Source organism: Bombus vosnesenskii, unplaced genomic scaffold (genome assembly GCF_011952255.1).
Source record: "Bombus vosnesenskii isolate JDL3184/JDL3185 unplaced genomic scaffold, Bvos_JDL3184-5_v1.1 scf7180000015660, whole genome shotgun sequence".
Lineage (NCBI taxonomy): Eukaryota > Metazoa > Arthropoda > Insecta > Hymenoptera > Apidae > Bombus > Bombus vosnesenskii.
Window position 1 is genome coordinate 1 of NW_022884093.1, and position 13,490 is coordinate 13,490.

General features: G+C 44.3%; 1 protein-coding gene and 1 pseudogene across 1 annotated transcript; one reads left to right on the plus strand and one right to left on the minus strand.

The window, feature by feature from the left end:
- Positions 1-310: 310 nt before the first annotated feature.
- Positions 311-2,442, plus strand: LOC117241314 (annotated as a pseudogene).
- A 1,874-nt stretch (positions 2,443-4,316) lies between these two features.
- Positions 4,317-7,362, minus strand: LOC117241316 (retinol dehydrogenase 13-like). The gene is made up of 4 exons (XM_033507268.1): positions 6,982-7,362; positions 5,062-5,137; positions 4,532-4,852; positions 4,317-4,449 (listed from the first exon to the last, which is right to left on the minus strand). Exons 1-4 carry the CDS (start codon positions 7,360-7,362, stop codon positions 4,334-4,336), a joined length of 894 nt encoding a protein of 297 aa, XP_033363159.1. The 3' UTR covers positions 4,317-4,333.
- Between the last annotated feature and the right edge of the window lie 6,128 nt (positions 7,363-13,490).

Below are 13,490 nucleotides of genomic sequence, written 5' to 3' on the forward strand. Positions count from 1 at the left end.
TCGACGCGTTGCTATGCAAATAGTACCGAGGAGTTACACATTTAATGGCGCAAGACAGACTGACTCTGCTTTTGTTTCGGATCGCGCAGATTCTTCCCTTCGTAGCCCATCGATATCCCCCACTAGCGTGCATTCATTAGATGTGCCGCCAGTGCTGGCACGTGTATGCTCTTCCGAGAATTCGGCGGAAAGAGTGTGAAGATACCGATGGTACATTGGGCACGTCGGTGTTGCGCTTTGGCGGCGTCGCGCTTTGCATCCGGAGCCGTTGAAAAGTTCCGTGGCCCGTGCCGCCACAGATCTATAAATTTTAATATATTATACAAAATTATTCAGTTAGTTTTCATTATTAGAGCAGCAATCAGTACATGTTAACAACAAAATTATGTACCATATCGTCGTTCACTGCTATGGGTATTTGGGGTCTTACAAAAAAGAGAGGTGACAACGAAGCAATCATAACTACAAAAGAAGTTCTAATAGCAAAAGCCGATGTATTATACGAGCAAGAACAATACCAGGAAATACATGACCTTCTAATAAATTATAAAGTAATGACATTATGTATATCACTTATAAATGTAGATAATAAAATTGAATATTTTTATAGGATAGCGGTGATATTGAAATTATATGGCGTTTGTGTAGAGCAATGTATAAATTGTCTAAAATTATGAGTGAAGTGGATGGAAAGAAATTAATTTTCGAAGCTTATGATTTAATACTTGAAGCACTTGAGATAAAAGAGGATAATTGGGCTGCACACAAATGAGCATCGATTCTCCTTAATTCTAAGACTCTTTATGAAGGAGTAAAAGCACAAATAAAAGAGTCATATAATATTAAGAAACATGTGCTGGTATATTTCATGATAATATATTAATATATATATATATATATATATATGTCGGAGATGAAAGAACACCGGAGCCTTTGGAATTTTGGATAATCCCGCAACATTGTAACCTAGAGTCTACTATAGCTGTAATTGAACAATTGTAGTTATTCAACCCGATTGTAATTATTCGAGAATTGTGATAATGAGCTTGGGCTCGAGGCGACAGTCAGTCGCCGAACGTAACTGCGGTCACGGGATGAACGCTTTGCCTAACAAAGGTATGAAGTAATTCTATAGCTCTCCTTAAAAGAAATATTTGTGGCGACACGCGACAGTAAACATTCCAACGGTTTCTGTCCCGTGGCTCGCCACGTGCAGACCCTATTCTTCGAGTAAGATGATTGCCAGATGTCGATGCGTCTCCGCAGTACATGTTCGGCTAGCCTGAGGGCCCGTTATAAATCTTAAGGTTTAGTTAACTAAAGTCCTTCAAACGGACAAACGGTCTTTGTCCCAACTACGGGAAGATAGGGGAGACATATTTTTCAACGAGCGGCGTCTCCCACTAACAACTTTCCCTCGAGGGCGGCTAGCATCCTTTTCTAACCACCAATATGGAGATTGACCAATTAGCAGCAACGTCAATTTCCCTTACTTTCTGAACGAAGGCTTTTCTCGACGAATCCGATGATCTCGTATCCTTAGACACACCCCGTTATAGTTTTCCTGTGTGGCATCATCGGGACGGGAAAGGCATTCTCGCTCGCGATCTCATCGATCAAAGAGTAACGCTTTCGCGATCAGTGATTATTCTCAGACTTGGACTTTGTGAGTACGTTCTGTTGTCATCCCGTTGGCCGCGGATTCGTTATTTAGCCCGAGAGCATCGTCACTAGTGTCGCGAGTGCCGAACCGCCGTGATCAATTCTTAAGACTGTAATAATTCTATCATTGTAATAAACTACGCCTGTGTGTACCATATCAATGGCTAATCCTCGAGAAGATTCATTTGACGCCCACAACCCCATTTCCAGTGATGATCCGACATATATATATATATATACTTATAAATATTTCATTCCCTGACACAATGTCAAGCAATTGTATCGAATATGTTTAATGTCGCAGAGAGCAATGGAACTAAATCCAAAAGAACCAACACTTATGTACGTGTTTGGTACTTGGTGCTATCAAGTTTCTGATTTAACATGGTATCAAAGAAAAATTGCATCTGTAATATTTGGAGAACCGCCATCTTCATCATTCGAGGAAGCTCTAAAATATTTTGAATCTGCAGAGGAAATTGATCCCAATTTCTATAGTCAAAATTTATTAATGTTGGGAAAAACCTACTTAAAATTAAATTAAAAAGAGCTAGCTGCGAAATATTTAAAAATGGCCCTTGATTATCCTGCAAAGAACGAAGATGATCGAGATGCTAAACAGGAAGCGCAGAAGTTGTTAAAGAAATTTTAACAAACTGGACAGAAGTTATAACCTATTATATGATAAATTGGAATTGAAGGGATAGAAGGGATAAAGAAAAATTTAGAATCTATCTTTTAAGTAGAAGTATAAAGTTTATTTACTATAATGTACAATACAACTTATGTGTGATGAGCCTGTTATAGACAACATCTATTTACAGTTCCCAAGTAAAGTAAGTAGTAGTTCCCATATGAAGTAGTCCCCAAGTCTAATTAGTTTAGCGATCAGGAGAGTATTCTTCTTCTTCTTCTTCTTCTTCTTCTTCTTGTTCATCTTCATTCGTATTCCTGCGACGCCCCAGAATTGCTTCTGCTTGCAACCTGGTGAGCAGCTGGAGATATGGACGTGCTGCTGGGCTGCCTGATCTTCGTCCCGTCCTTCCCGTCAGATGGTATAAAAGGTAGCGATGCAGGCCAAATTCCAAGATGAATTCACCACATGGGCAAATAAAGCTCACCATAACGTAATTCGGTGGTAAACTGTCTGGAGATTGTGTTCTGATGTGCAAGCTATTGTAACCAAGCGGGCACTCTCCCATCGTTTTGTTACAAGGCACGATCTGGAAAAATAAAATTAAGATAGGTAAATGAAAAATAAATAAATAATAAATAAGGAAATAAAATAAATAATTTCAAACAAATTGTTTGAAAAATCAGTGGAAGAAACGATTTGAAGGAAATAAAATACTTACTGCTCCAAGTGTGGTGAAGATGTATAAGGACGCTTTCAATCGCGAAGCGCTTCCAAACACCAAGAATTTTCGAACGTCGAGAATTTTCAAACGTCAAGAACTTCGAAGCGTCAAGAACTTTCAAACGTTCTGTTCGATAGTCGAATTGGGAATGTGATCTCCGAGCTAGTTGTCGGGCTTATATAGACGCCATTTCGCTTCATGTTTGCCACCATTGCCTGGGTTAAGTCTCTTAAGGGGGCCCCCTTATTAACAGGCTGGTAAAGCCCAAGCAGTTGTTCATTTGTTTGGTGTATGAAACACGGTTTAAAGGACAGACGTATTGTGCAGCAGGTATGCGAAACCTTCTTAATTACGGAAAGTCCGAGAATGCTTCTGAGAATATACAATGACAACAGAGTTGGGGGAAAGTGCGATTCTTATTTATTTTTGCCCCTTTAATGAGGGTCATAACACCGGTCCGCACCTTTGTTAGACGGATCGCCCGTCCCGTTGACCGTGGCTACGTTGGGCGGCAGGCTGTCGCCCCGAGCCAAAGTTCACCGTCATGAATCCCGAACAGTTACCATCTGCTTGGATAACTGCGATTGTTTCATTACGGCTATAGTAGACTCTAGATTACAATGTTAGGAGGTTCGGAGGGGCCCCGGCGTCCTTTCGTCTCCGACATATTGAAACATTGAACGATACATCTACCATCGCCTTATTATTTCTTATGCATTAATTACACAATCGTCGTATTAAGTATATAGTAAGTACAGCAGAGAAATATTTGATCGATATAGTTGTCGGTCGCTTGAGCTATTCCGATGATTATATTGTAAATATCGTTGGCTTTGAATATATTTTATCATCAAGGGACAGCTTCTTATTGTTGGTATTTGGCGGAGGGTTACGATGACGAGTGGTAAACTCCTTCTAGGTAGGTTCAGGGAGAGGACAAGAGGTAGCTATATAATTCAAAAGCATTAATAGTTCCCGTTTTCCTTCTGCTTGAAAGAATGATTTATTGTCATTAGCCGATTTTGCGAAAATTTGTTGAAAAATTTGCGGCTAATTTTCCCTTCAAAGTGTTCCAAAAAAGTGAAAAATTGAAATTTCGAAAACCCCTCCCAGCGTTACCTGGGGAAAACTGTTACCTAACGAATGAACTTTGAGTTTTTGATTTCAGATGATGCAGCACCAAGTTATGAGCAATTCTACTTTTTTCCGAGACACGTCCGAATAATTACTGCCATTGCCGTATTTTTTAATATTTCTCCGTGAAAATTTTATACAATATTCTTTGAATGTCATACTTTAATGTACTATTGGTTTTAATAAAGAGTATCTACAGCCAATCTACCTAAAAAGTTTTGATAAATTCCCATATATCGCGTTATTTCTGTTCGTACTATACCAGGATGGACGGCATTCACTGTAACACCAGTTCCTATATGACATAAAAAATAATGCTTTATCGATTGTATTATTTATTCAAAAATAAATTTTATTTTCTGTTAAAATGACAAAACCTTTCAATTTATTTGCCAATTCCTTTGTAAATAAAATATTAGCTAATTTGCTCTGTGCATATGCTTCGCCAGGCCCATAGGTTTTCTCATTATTCAAATCGTCGAATTTAATTTTGCCACGCTTGTGTGCACTACTTGAAACATTTACAATCCTTGATGGTGCAGAATCTTTTAAAGTGTCTAACAATAAATTTGTTAGTAATAAGTGTCCTATATGATTCACACCAAATTGCAATTCAATTCCTTCTTGGGTATACATCTTAGGACATCTTATTACTCCTGCATTATTTATAAGAATGTGAAGCTTTCTTTTCTTGTGTTCTACAATGGAAACAGATAATACAAATTATGCTATAGATCTATTGATTTAGATATAATAAGTTCAGGAAGAATTTCTTCCCAATTTAGTATTCAAAAATAGATGAACACTTTATACATATAACAAAGCTATGTTATTTCATTTCATTTCATACTCTAACATAGGATATGGTATATATCTTTCTTAAATTGCTCTGCAAAATCCCTAATACTTTTTTGAGATGCTAGATCACATGGTCTACAATAAACATATTTATTGCTACTTTCTACTACTATGTCACGACGTGTCTAAAAAAATGATCATTAATTTTATAAGGTTTTGAAACAGCCGCAAACATTTTTCTAAATAAATAAAACTGCACCAATAATTAACGGCAATTTTTTAGAAATAATCAATAGCATTAATTATCAATAATTTAGTAAAACATTGTACGATTTGTTTTTTCCTTCAAGTAATATACACTGTAAACGGCATAACTGAATTTGTAACAATTCAATCATGAAACAAATATACAATAGATTTTGATAATATTGATTAAAATGCAATAGTCCATTTCTATATATTATAATTTTTCTTAGTTTATTGTCATTGTTAATTTATATTATTTTAATCATAATTAATCATAATTCATCATAATTAATCATAATTCATCATAATTAATTCGGATTCTGTTTCGAATACATGTCAAGTCATGGATATGGATGATTCAAAATAAAGAGCGAAATTTAATACTCAGAAACGTGTAATGTATTTATCGCAAATATAAAATTCTATACTTTATATATTATATAATTGATCGTATTTGATCGTATCAGACAGTAACAGAAAATAGATGAAGACACACACACACGCGCGCACACAACATCTTTACGATAAATCGAATTGAAAATATCGAGTTTTCAGTATCGAATCTGTCAATGCTGTTAATGTTTGTGTACTTTATTCGATTCTCATCTGACGTGGAATTTTCTAATTTTGCTGTCAGAATTACATCTGTCATAATTAATCAAATCTGAACACGTTGTATATTGTACAAATTTTTTATTTTTTTCTGTAAATACTATAATTTAATATGTCGTTACGGAGAGCGTTATTCGTTATCAGAGATATAAAAGTATTACAAAGAACGCTTATTCATAGAAGATTTCAATTCACACATTTCAAAGGTTTGGAATTATATCTAAGCACGATTTTATTTTTTATTACTTTTCTATTATTGCATAAGATTTTTAAACTTCGTTGCAACCAGAGAAATTTTCTAACTTTAGTCGATATTAGCTTTAACTTGATAATCTGACCGCTTGCAAATTGTAAGTGCAATGTTAATATTAATGATCTGAGGTGGTATGGTGATAGGTGCGTAAGGAACTACTCTTGGTGTTTTTAACGAACAATAGTTTAATTAGAACTAATCAACAATCAGAGTTAACAATCAACAACTAACAATTACACTTAACAGACAATAGGTAACAACTAACAAATAACGATAGACACCGAGAGATCATTCGACGCGTTGCTATGCAAATAGTACCGAGGAGTTACACATTTAATGGCGCAAGACAGACTGACTCTGCTTTTGTTTCGGATCGCGCAGATTCTTCCCTTCGTAGCCCATCGATATCCCCCATTTGCGTGCATTCATTAGATGTGCCGCCAGTGCTGGCACGTGTATGCTCTTCCGAGAATTCGGCGGAAAGAGTGTGAAGATATCGATGGTACATTGGGCACGTCGGGGTTGCGCTTTGGCGGCGTCGCGCTTTGCATCCGGAGCCGTTGAAAAGTTCCGTGGCCCGTGCCGCCACAGTACCCCCTTACCAGTGATAACGCTATATAAATGAAAAATGTATAAATGTTACAGGCAAGGGTGCACGTTCGCCGGCTCCTAACGCCTATCCGAGACCCGCCTGAAACCAATCAGGAAATCGAACTCTCCTGCCCGCGCGTGTGGTGTGATGAACTCTTGAGTCCCCTTCGCTTTGTTCGTTTCGGGCACCGGGCGGTATTGTTACATTGCGCTTTTCCGTGCTATGGTGTTCAATATTATCGTTAAATAGAAATGCGGGTCTATGGACGCTATTACGTTTTTATTATTTATTTTAATAGTGAAGGTCTTCTTTCCTCGCTCTATAACCTGATACGGCCCGTCGTAGGGTGGTTGTAAGGGGTCTCCGATGGCGTCGCGACGCAGAAATACATAAGGCGATGTTTCGAGGTCGCGGAACACGAAGGTTCTCTTTTCGCCGTGTCGCGTAATTGGATGAGGTCTGATTTTTCCTATTCGGTCTTTTAGGCGACTTGCGAATTCCGAATTGGCCTGTTGTTTAGTCGGTATAAAAAATTCTGCCGGCAATCGTGTGCCGGTGCCATAAACCATTTCGGCTGCCGTCGCGTCTAGGTCCTCTTTAATAGCTGTTCGTATGCCTAATAGAACTATCGGCAAGATATCCACCCAGTTGCTCGTATCGTGGCATTTGATTGCTGCTTTTAGTTGTCGGTGCAGGCGCTCTACCATCCCGTTGGACGCGGGGTGATAGGCTGTCGTGCGCAAATGTCTGATGCCGAGCAACCGGCATATTTCGTTAAATAGGTTCGACTCGAACTGGCGTCCTTGATCGGTCGTTATTTTTAAAGGCACGCCGAAACGAGATATCCACGTGGAAAGGAGAGCCGAAGCGACGGTTGCCGCCTCCATGTCGGCGATGGGAATGGCTTCGGGCCAACGCGAAAAACGGTCGATACACGTTAGACAATATCGGTAGCCTTTTGAATATGGCATCGCGATAATATCTATGTGTAAGTGTTCGAAACGGCCCGCTAACTCTCCGAATGTTCCGACGGGTGAGGATACGTGCCTGGTGACTTTACATTGATGACACGGGATACATTGTCGTGTCCAATTTCGAAATTTCGTCCAATTGGACGAATTTGGACGAGCAGCTGTATATAACAACCTGAAATTCCGAACGCCTTATCGCGTGTGACCGTCCGGTCAGCATCCGTTCTCAGCCGCCTGAGTGGCATTCGATCACTCCAGCCGTTCTCCGAATTTTACACTAAGTATAAACAACACCTTCTCCCACTCCAACGAATGGAAGAATATAAATGCTCCCTTCAAAATCATCCAGTCAGTCTAAAAAAAATTCTTAACTAATCCAAGTATCGAAAGCGTATCATCGCGAACCGAAAAACTTGTATAAATTGAGTAAAAAATAAAAAGAACTTCATCTCCTTTTCGGAAATTAACAAGTTCCTTATTTTTACCTTAATTTTACACGACAAGAGCAACGTCGAAAGAGACGGCGTAGCCAGCCGCTCTCACGAAACTCGCTCGCTCCAAGAATGCCGTGGCTTTCTTTTTCGTCCGCGGTCACCCTTTGTCCGTGAATTGGCATTAAGCCGCACCCCGATCTGTGCGCAGATCGTTTTCCACTGCGAACACTGTAAAGGGCAATTGTACGTCGAGTCGTACGCGGAAGCCTTTATCCCGCGGGTTACATTATCGCAGCCCGTGGTTTCCGTATCCTCGCCCTATAGCGAGCCGCGTTAATTCCAATTTATTCGCCCTTTCGAAACGTGGCTCGAAACTTGATCCGTCCTATGCTCGCCAGTCTTTATCCTCGATACGAGAGATCGATCGACGTATTGCACGTATTCGTCTCTTTTAAGCCGCCAAAGTAGCCCCGCCAAAGTAGCGCCAAAACCCCGATCATTTATCATTTAATATATATCCTACGTTTCATCGTTCTTGCATTGTTTGGTTCCTCGACGTTGCACTAATCGGAGCAGATACAAAGTGTTGGATAATCGATTCGAGATAATGGGATCTCGAGCGACAGGCGTCGTAGAGCCAAGGACAACCATGCCCGGACAGTGTCACGGTTACGAGCGCGAAGCCTTTTAATCGTCTTTCGCTCGTAATATGCGCGCGTACGCGCGTATTACGCCGATCCCGACACCGATCACGATCGATCGCGAGATCGCCAAATTAACGCTTAAAGCGACCTTCCAATCGCTACGTTCGGATCGCGTCGTCGGCGCAGGTACCGCAGTCGAGGTTGACACCTCCTCCTTCGCTCGTCTCGTCGTTTCTTGCTGGATCGCGAGAGAAAAGGGCGGATATCCTCTGAAACGCGCGACGCGGCATCGAGTTGTACCTCGTCGCGTTCTACGTATATCGACGATCCGTCAGAGAAGAACATCGGGAGTCCTCGATCGCACTCTCTCGAGCCGTCAAGCCACTCACACCCGCTTTTCCCTCGACGCGCTACCCAGAGAAATTAACGAAAATAGAGGTAACCGATCGAGCGCGTTTGCGCTTACGCCAACGAGGAGAATCTCTCGAAAAGACGAATCGATTCTTCAAGAATACGGACAAACTGTGTTTCCGGGTTTGCCTTCGGCGTCGCTGGACCTTACGCGGAGATCGTTCCGCGGCAACGACGATAAATCCTATGCCCTGGCGGATTCCCTAGTTTAGCCTGCGTGGGTCTAGCGAATTATCCGTCTTTTTGTCGAGAGTCGCGATCCCCGGCAACGAGGTTGCAACCCGCTCGAAATCGTTGCCGTTATAAATTGCGTAGCGATAGGAAGACATCGATTCGTCGATCGAATCGAGGGGATGTAACGTCTGTGCGCGCATTTAGTTTCTAGAACCGCCAACGACATGTTTATTATCGACGGTTTCTTATTTAAAACGGTCGTTAACGAGACACCGTTTACCTACGACCGATCTAGTCGCATTTACATCGAGTTGCTTTCCGTGGTTCGAACGATTCGAATTCGTACAGCCGATTTACCGGATATTATCGACGACCGGACCTCGAGGCCCGGAATTACGAGGGTCGACAGCCTGATGATAACGCGTCGCCATTCTTCGGGCGTATTTCGATCGCTGTTAATCCGGCCTCGTTCTGCGAGCTGCAATCCGATCGAACTCTCGACGGAAAAATCCTCGACGAGTGCGTCTCCGAACGAGACGACGCGGCGACGACGACGTCTGGAACGTCGAATCCCCCTGCGATCCTTAACGACTCGACACACGCGAGAACTCGAAGCGGGAGAGTGGAACCGCGCCGGATCGGGATCGGACTACTCTTCGGCCGGATATGCAGGCTTTATTTGCCCGTGATAGAGGAGTTGCATAAGGAGAAGGCGAGTGCACGGACGGCTGGTGGGAGCGATGAAGCGGTGCGAGAGGGAGTAGCTAGGTTTTGCGAACGTGGACGAGCGAGAAGGAACGAGAAGGGAGGGTTAGGTCGAGCAGGTCGTTGACGGTTGGAGGATGCTGCCGTGTGGTCCCAGAATCGATCCCGGCCCGCCACCACCCCGGCGCCGCAACCGCCAAGCGTCGGCTAACTAGTTCTCGCAGATGTACGCGAGTACGTATAACGGCGCACACTTGCGCGACACGGGCTTACCTCTCCCCATCCAGCGCCGCTCCAACGACCGCTTCTCATCCACTCTCATCCACTCTCATCCACTCCGATCTACCGACCTTCTCGTCCTTCTCTCCTTCGCCCTCTCCTACGCCACTCTACGTTCCGCTCTACGCTCCCGTCTGCGTTTCGGTCTACATGGTGGCCAAGCCTCGGCCGAAACCTAGGCCACCATGTACCGCATACGATACGAACGTATCATCGTCGTCGTCGGATCACCGAGAGAGCAGGCTGCTGTCGCGCCCAGGCACGCTACGACGCACAGCGTTACCCTCTTCTCTCTGCGAACGCTGACACCGCGTCGTACCGCTGTTGCACGCGTGTCTGCCAACTCGCGCGAAAGCCGGGTACCAAGCACAGACGTGGCGCGAATCGTACGCCGTGCGCGAAACGCCGAGCGAAACCAGGTTTCGTCGGAGCTCGCCGCCGCTTCCTACTTTGGATGGAAATTTCCGCCGGGTCCACCAGGTTCGAGCGTCGAGCCGAGAAACGAAAACGCGGCACGCTCCATACGAAAGAATCGGATGTACACGAGAACGTAAACGAAAGGATCTGCTCTCCCGGGAACGAGCACGGCGACTTTCTTCGGAAATTTACAATTTTGATGCGCGGCGTTGCCTAGCGAAGCGATCACGGTGTCGGTGTTCGAGGCGGGCTTTCTCCGTCTTCCGCTCGTATTCCGCGCTCGCGATCGTTCACGGTCCGTCGCCCACGTCCGCGAAACTCCCTCGCCACCGCTGTTCGCTTCTCGCGAACGTCCGCGTGCGCGCCCCTTCTTTTCGCAACGTTCCAAACGTCCCGTGTTGTCGCAAAAATTACCTCGTTGCAAAAAGACACCGAGTTTTATCGCGACCAGCGGCAGAACGAAGGAACCGATCCGCCGCGGTGCCTACGTGCTCTGGACGCCGTTAGCGAGCGCTCGCGCGGGCCTGCGTTGTTGTGAATATAATCGGACGAAGAATCTTATTCGATTTAATTTCGCGATGCTAAAGCAAACCGTGTTTCTTCGTCGAAGAAACGCTCGCGGTGCAGAGCAAACAACTTTTCACCAACTTGGATGTTTTCCCCTTATTTTTCCTTTTTTCTCCCCGAGGGACCATTCGTCGAGAAGACAGCAAGCAACGGCTGTTCATTTTCGCGAATCCAGCGAGGATAATTACGGATAAAATCTTGAGAAACAGTCGCTAAAAAATGACCGGTCCCAAAGAGGGGAAGGATAGAACGGGAAAACGGATGTTCGGGCACGCTAGCGGCCACGGTTTCACATAAATCACCGGAGGTGAAAAAGCGGGAGCAATCGGGCCGAATATCGTATTTAGCTCTATCCGGCAAAGATTTATTTACGAAGTCGAGCTAACCACCAACGATACGTTTCCTTAAATCGCAGTGCCGCGTGGATACAAGCCTCCCGTTCCACGATCTTCCACTCCGTGTTCGCGCAGAAAGCGTAGAAAGCGTAGAAAGCGTAGAAAGCGAAGTTTGAAAAATTCGCGCATCTTTGGCGAACGGCGAAACGAACGTGCGGTCGCGGAAAAGAAAACTATTAAAGGAACGAACGAGTAGGTGGATGGGCGAGCAGAAGAACGTGTAGAGAGAGAGAGAGAACAGAACGAACGAATAAATTAACGTTTCGAAGACAACGGGACGAAGACAATGGAACGAAGAGAGTCATCGGGATGTTTGAAACGCTGCGAGGATCTCTGAACTATTTCGCTTCTAACGAGTGAAAGGAAAGGAGAAGAAGCTTGCGCGCTAACTAGACGAGAGAAACAATTGGAACTTTCACGCTAAATAGGAAACGATTTTGCCTAGAATCGCAAACGAACACCGTTTCGATCCTTTAACGGGGGTTGTATCGATCGCGCGACCTGACACCTGCGATTTCAATGGCGAGAAACGAGAAGAGTTGGAGCAACTGCACCACGAAATTTTTGTAATTCTCGTTTCCAGCGTCTAAATACGCGCGACGGTGCACAACGAAGCGTGCAGGAAGAAAGCCGACAGACGGAATCGCGTCCCCCTTCCGTTTCGAAATACAGCGGTGGCGGTAGAAACGTAACGGCGAGGCAGAAACTGTCGACGAAAGTGCGAAAGATCGCGTCTGATTTTTTCGACGAGCGACGCCTCTCTCTCTCTCTCTCTTTCTTTCTCTTCGCTTGGATTTTACGATGCGCCCGCGCCCTCTTCTCTCTGTCTGTCGACAGAAGCGGGGGCAGAGAGACCGCGCCAAGTCACCTGTAATTTCCGGCCGAGAAGTAGCGGGTGGCGCCGCCCATCTTCCGCGAACGGCTTCTTAAGTCTTCTTGACCGTGGCGAGATTTTTCGGACCGCTGGTTGCTTATTTACGATGACGATCGAACTCGTTAACGCACCGAGCACACCGTACACGCCACTAGAATTCCAAATGGCCGCTCTCCGCGGAGCAAGTTAAGCTTTATCGAGCCCGATTGAACTTTGTAGTCGCTCGTGCTCGTCTTTCGTAGCCTGTCTCGCGCGGTGGGTAAATACCGCCCTTACGATCTCTTTCCTTCTCCCGTGTACGCGGCTACGCGATAAATTTGATATTTCGTAGTAGAGCAGCGCCGATCGCGAACAGTAGCGAAGCTTTATCGCTTGCGAATGAACATCGTCGAATATTTCGGCGTAATACGGTGGCAAGATTTTTCGGTTTATGCGTTCGTAGTGGCGCTAATATTCGACGGAAGAAGGAGATGAGACGGATCTAGCACTTGCCAGCTTATTCGACCAATTCGCATCGTATCCGACAAAGGAGATGACCATCGCAATCGACTCCCCGAAAGATACGCAGATGGGAGAAGGCCGAACCCAGTTCTTTACGTTCTTTCGTCTTTAAACGAGAGTTGTCTGAAAGAGATTAGGTTTCTCGTCGTTTAAAGATTCGAGGCCCCTCGCTAGAAAAACGAATTGAACGCGAATGACACCGTTCGAAAGATTCGTCTTTACGAGGCAAGAAGCGCCTGGCGTCGGTTTACAAGGATATCGCACTGCGTCAATTATCGTCGGTGTGTCCAGAGGAGCGATGGTATTTACCGGGCGAGCCGGGTCGATCGCTCGGTTCAATAAAATTCTCGTGAAGGGAGAGATAGCGAGGTGTAGGCGAGTCGGTGACGTGGCACATAGCCAGTCGGTGTGTTACTACGAAATTATGAAGCAATTTCGCAGGAAATATATTGGGAAATGATTT

Bases quoted from the DNA above. Each gene is read 5' to 3' on its own strand.
- LOC117241316 (XM_033507268.1), bottom strand. From the start codon at position 7,362: ATGGTAGAGCGCCTGCACCGACAACTAAAAGCAGCAATCAAATGCCAC. The intron at 5,138-6,981 runs GTTATAGAGCGA...TCATTTTTTTAG, and splicing joins CCTACGACGGGCCGTATCAG to ACACGTCGTGACATAGTAGT. The intron at 4,450-4,531 runs GTTTTGTCATTT...TATGTCATATAG, and splicing joins ATTGGCAAATAAATTGAAAG to GAACTGGTGTTACAGTGAAT.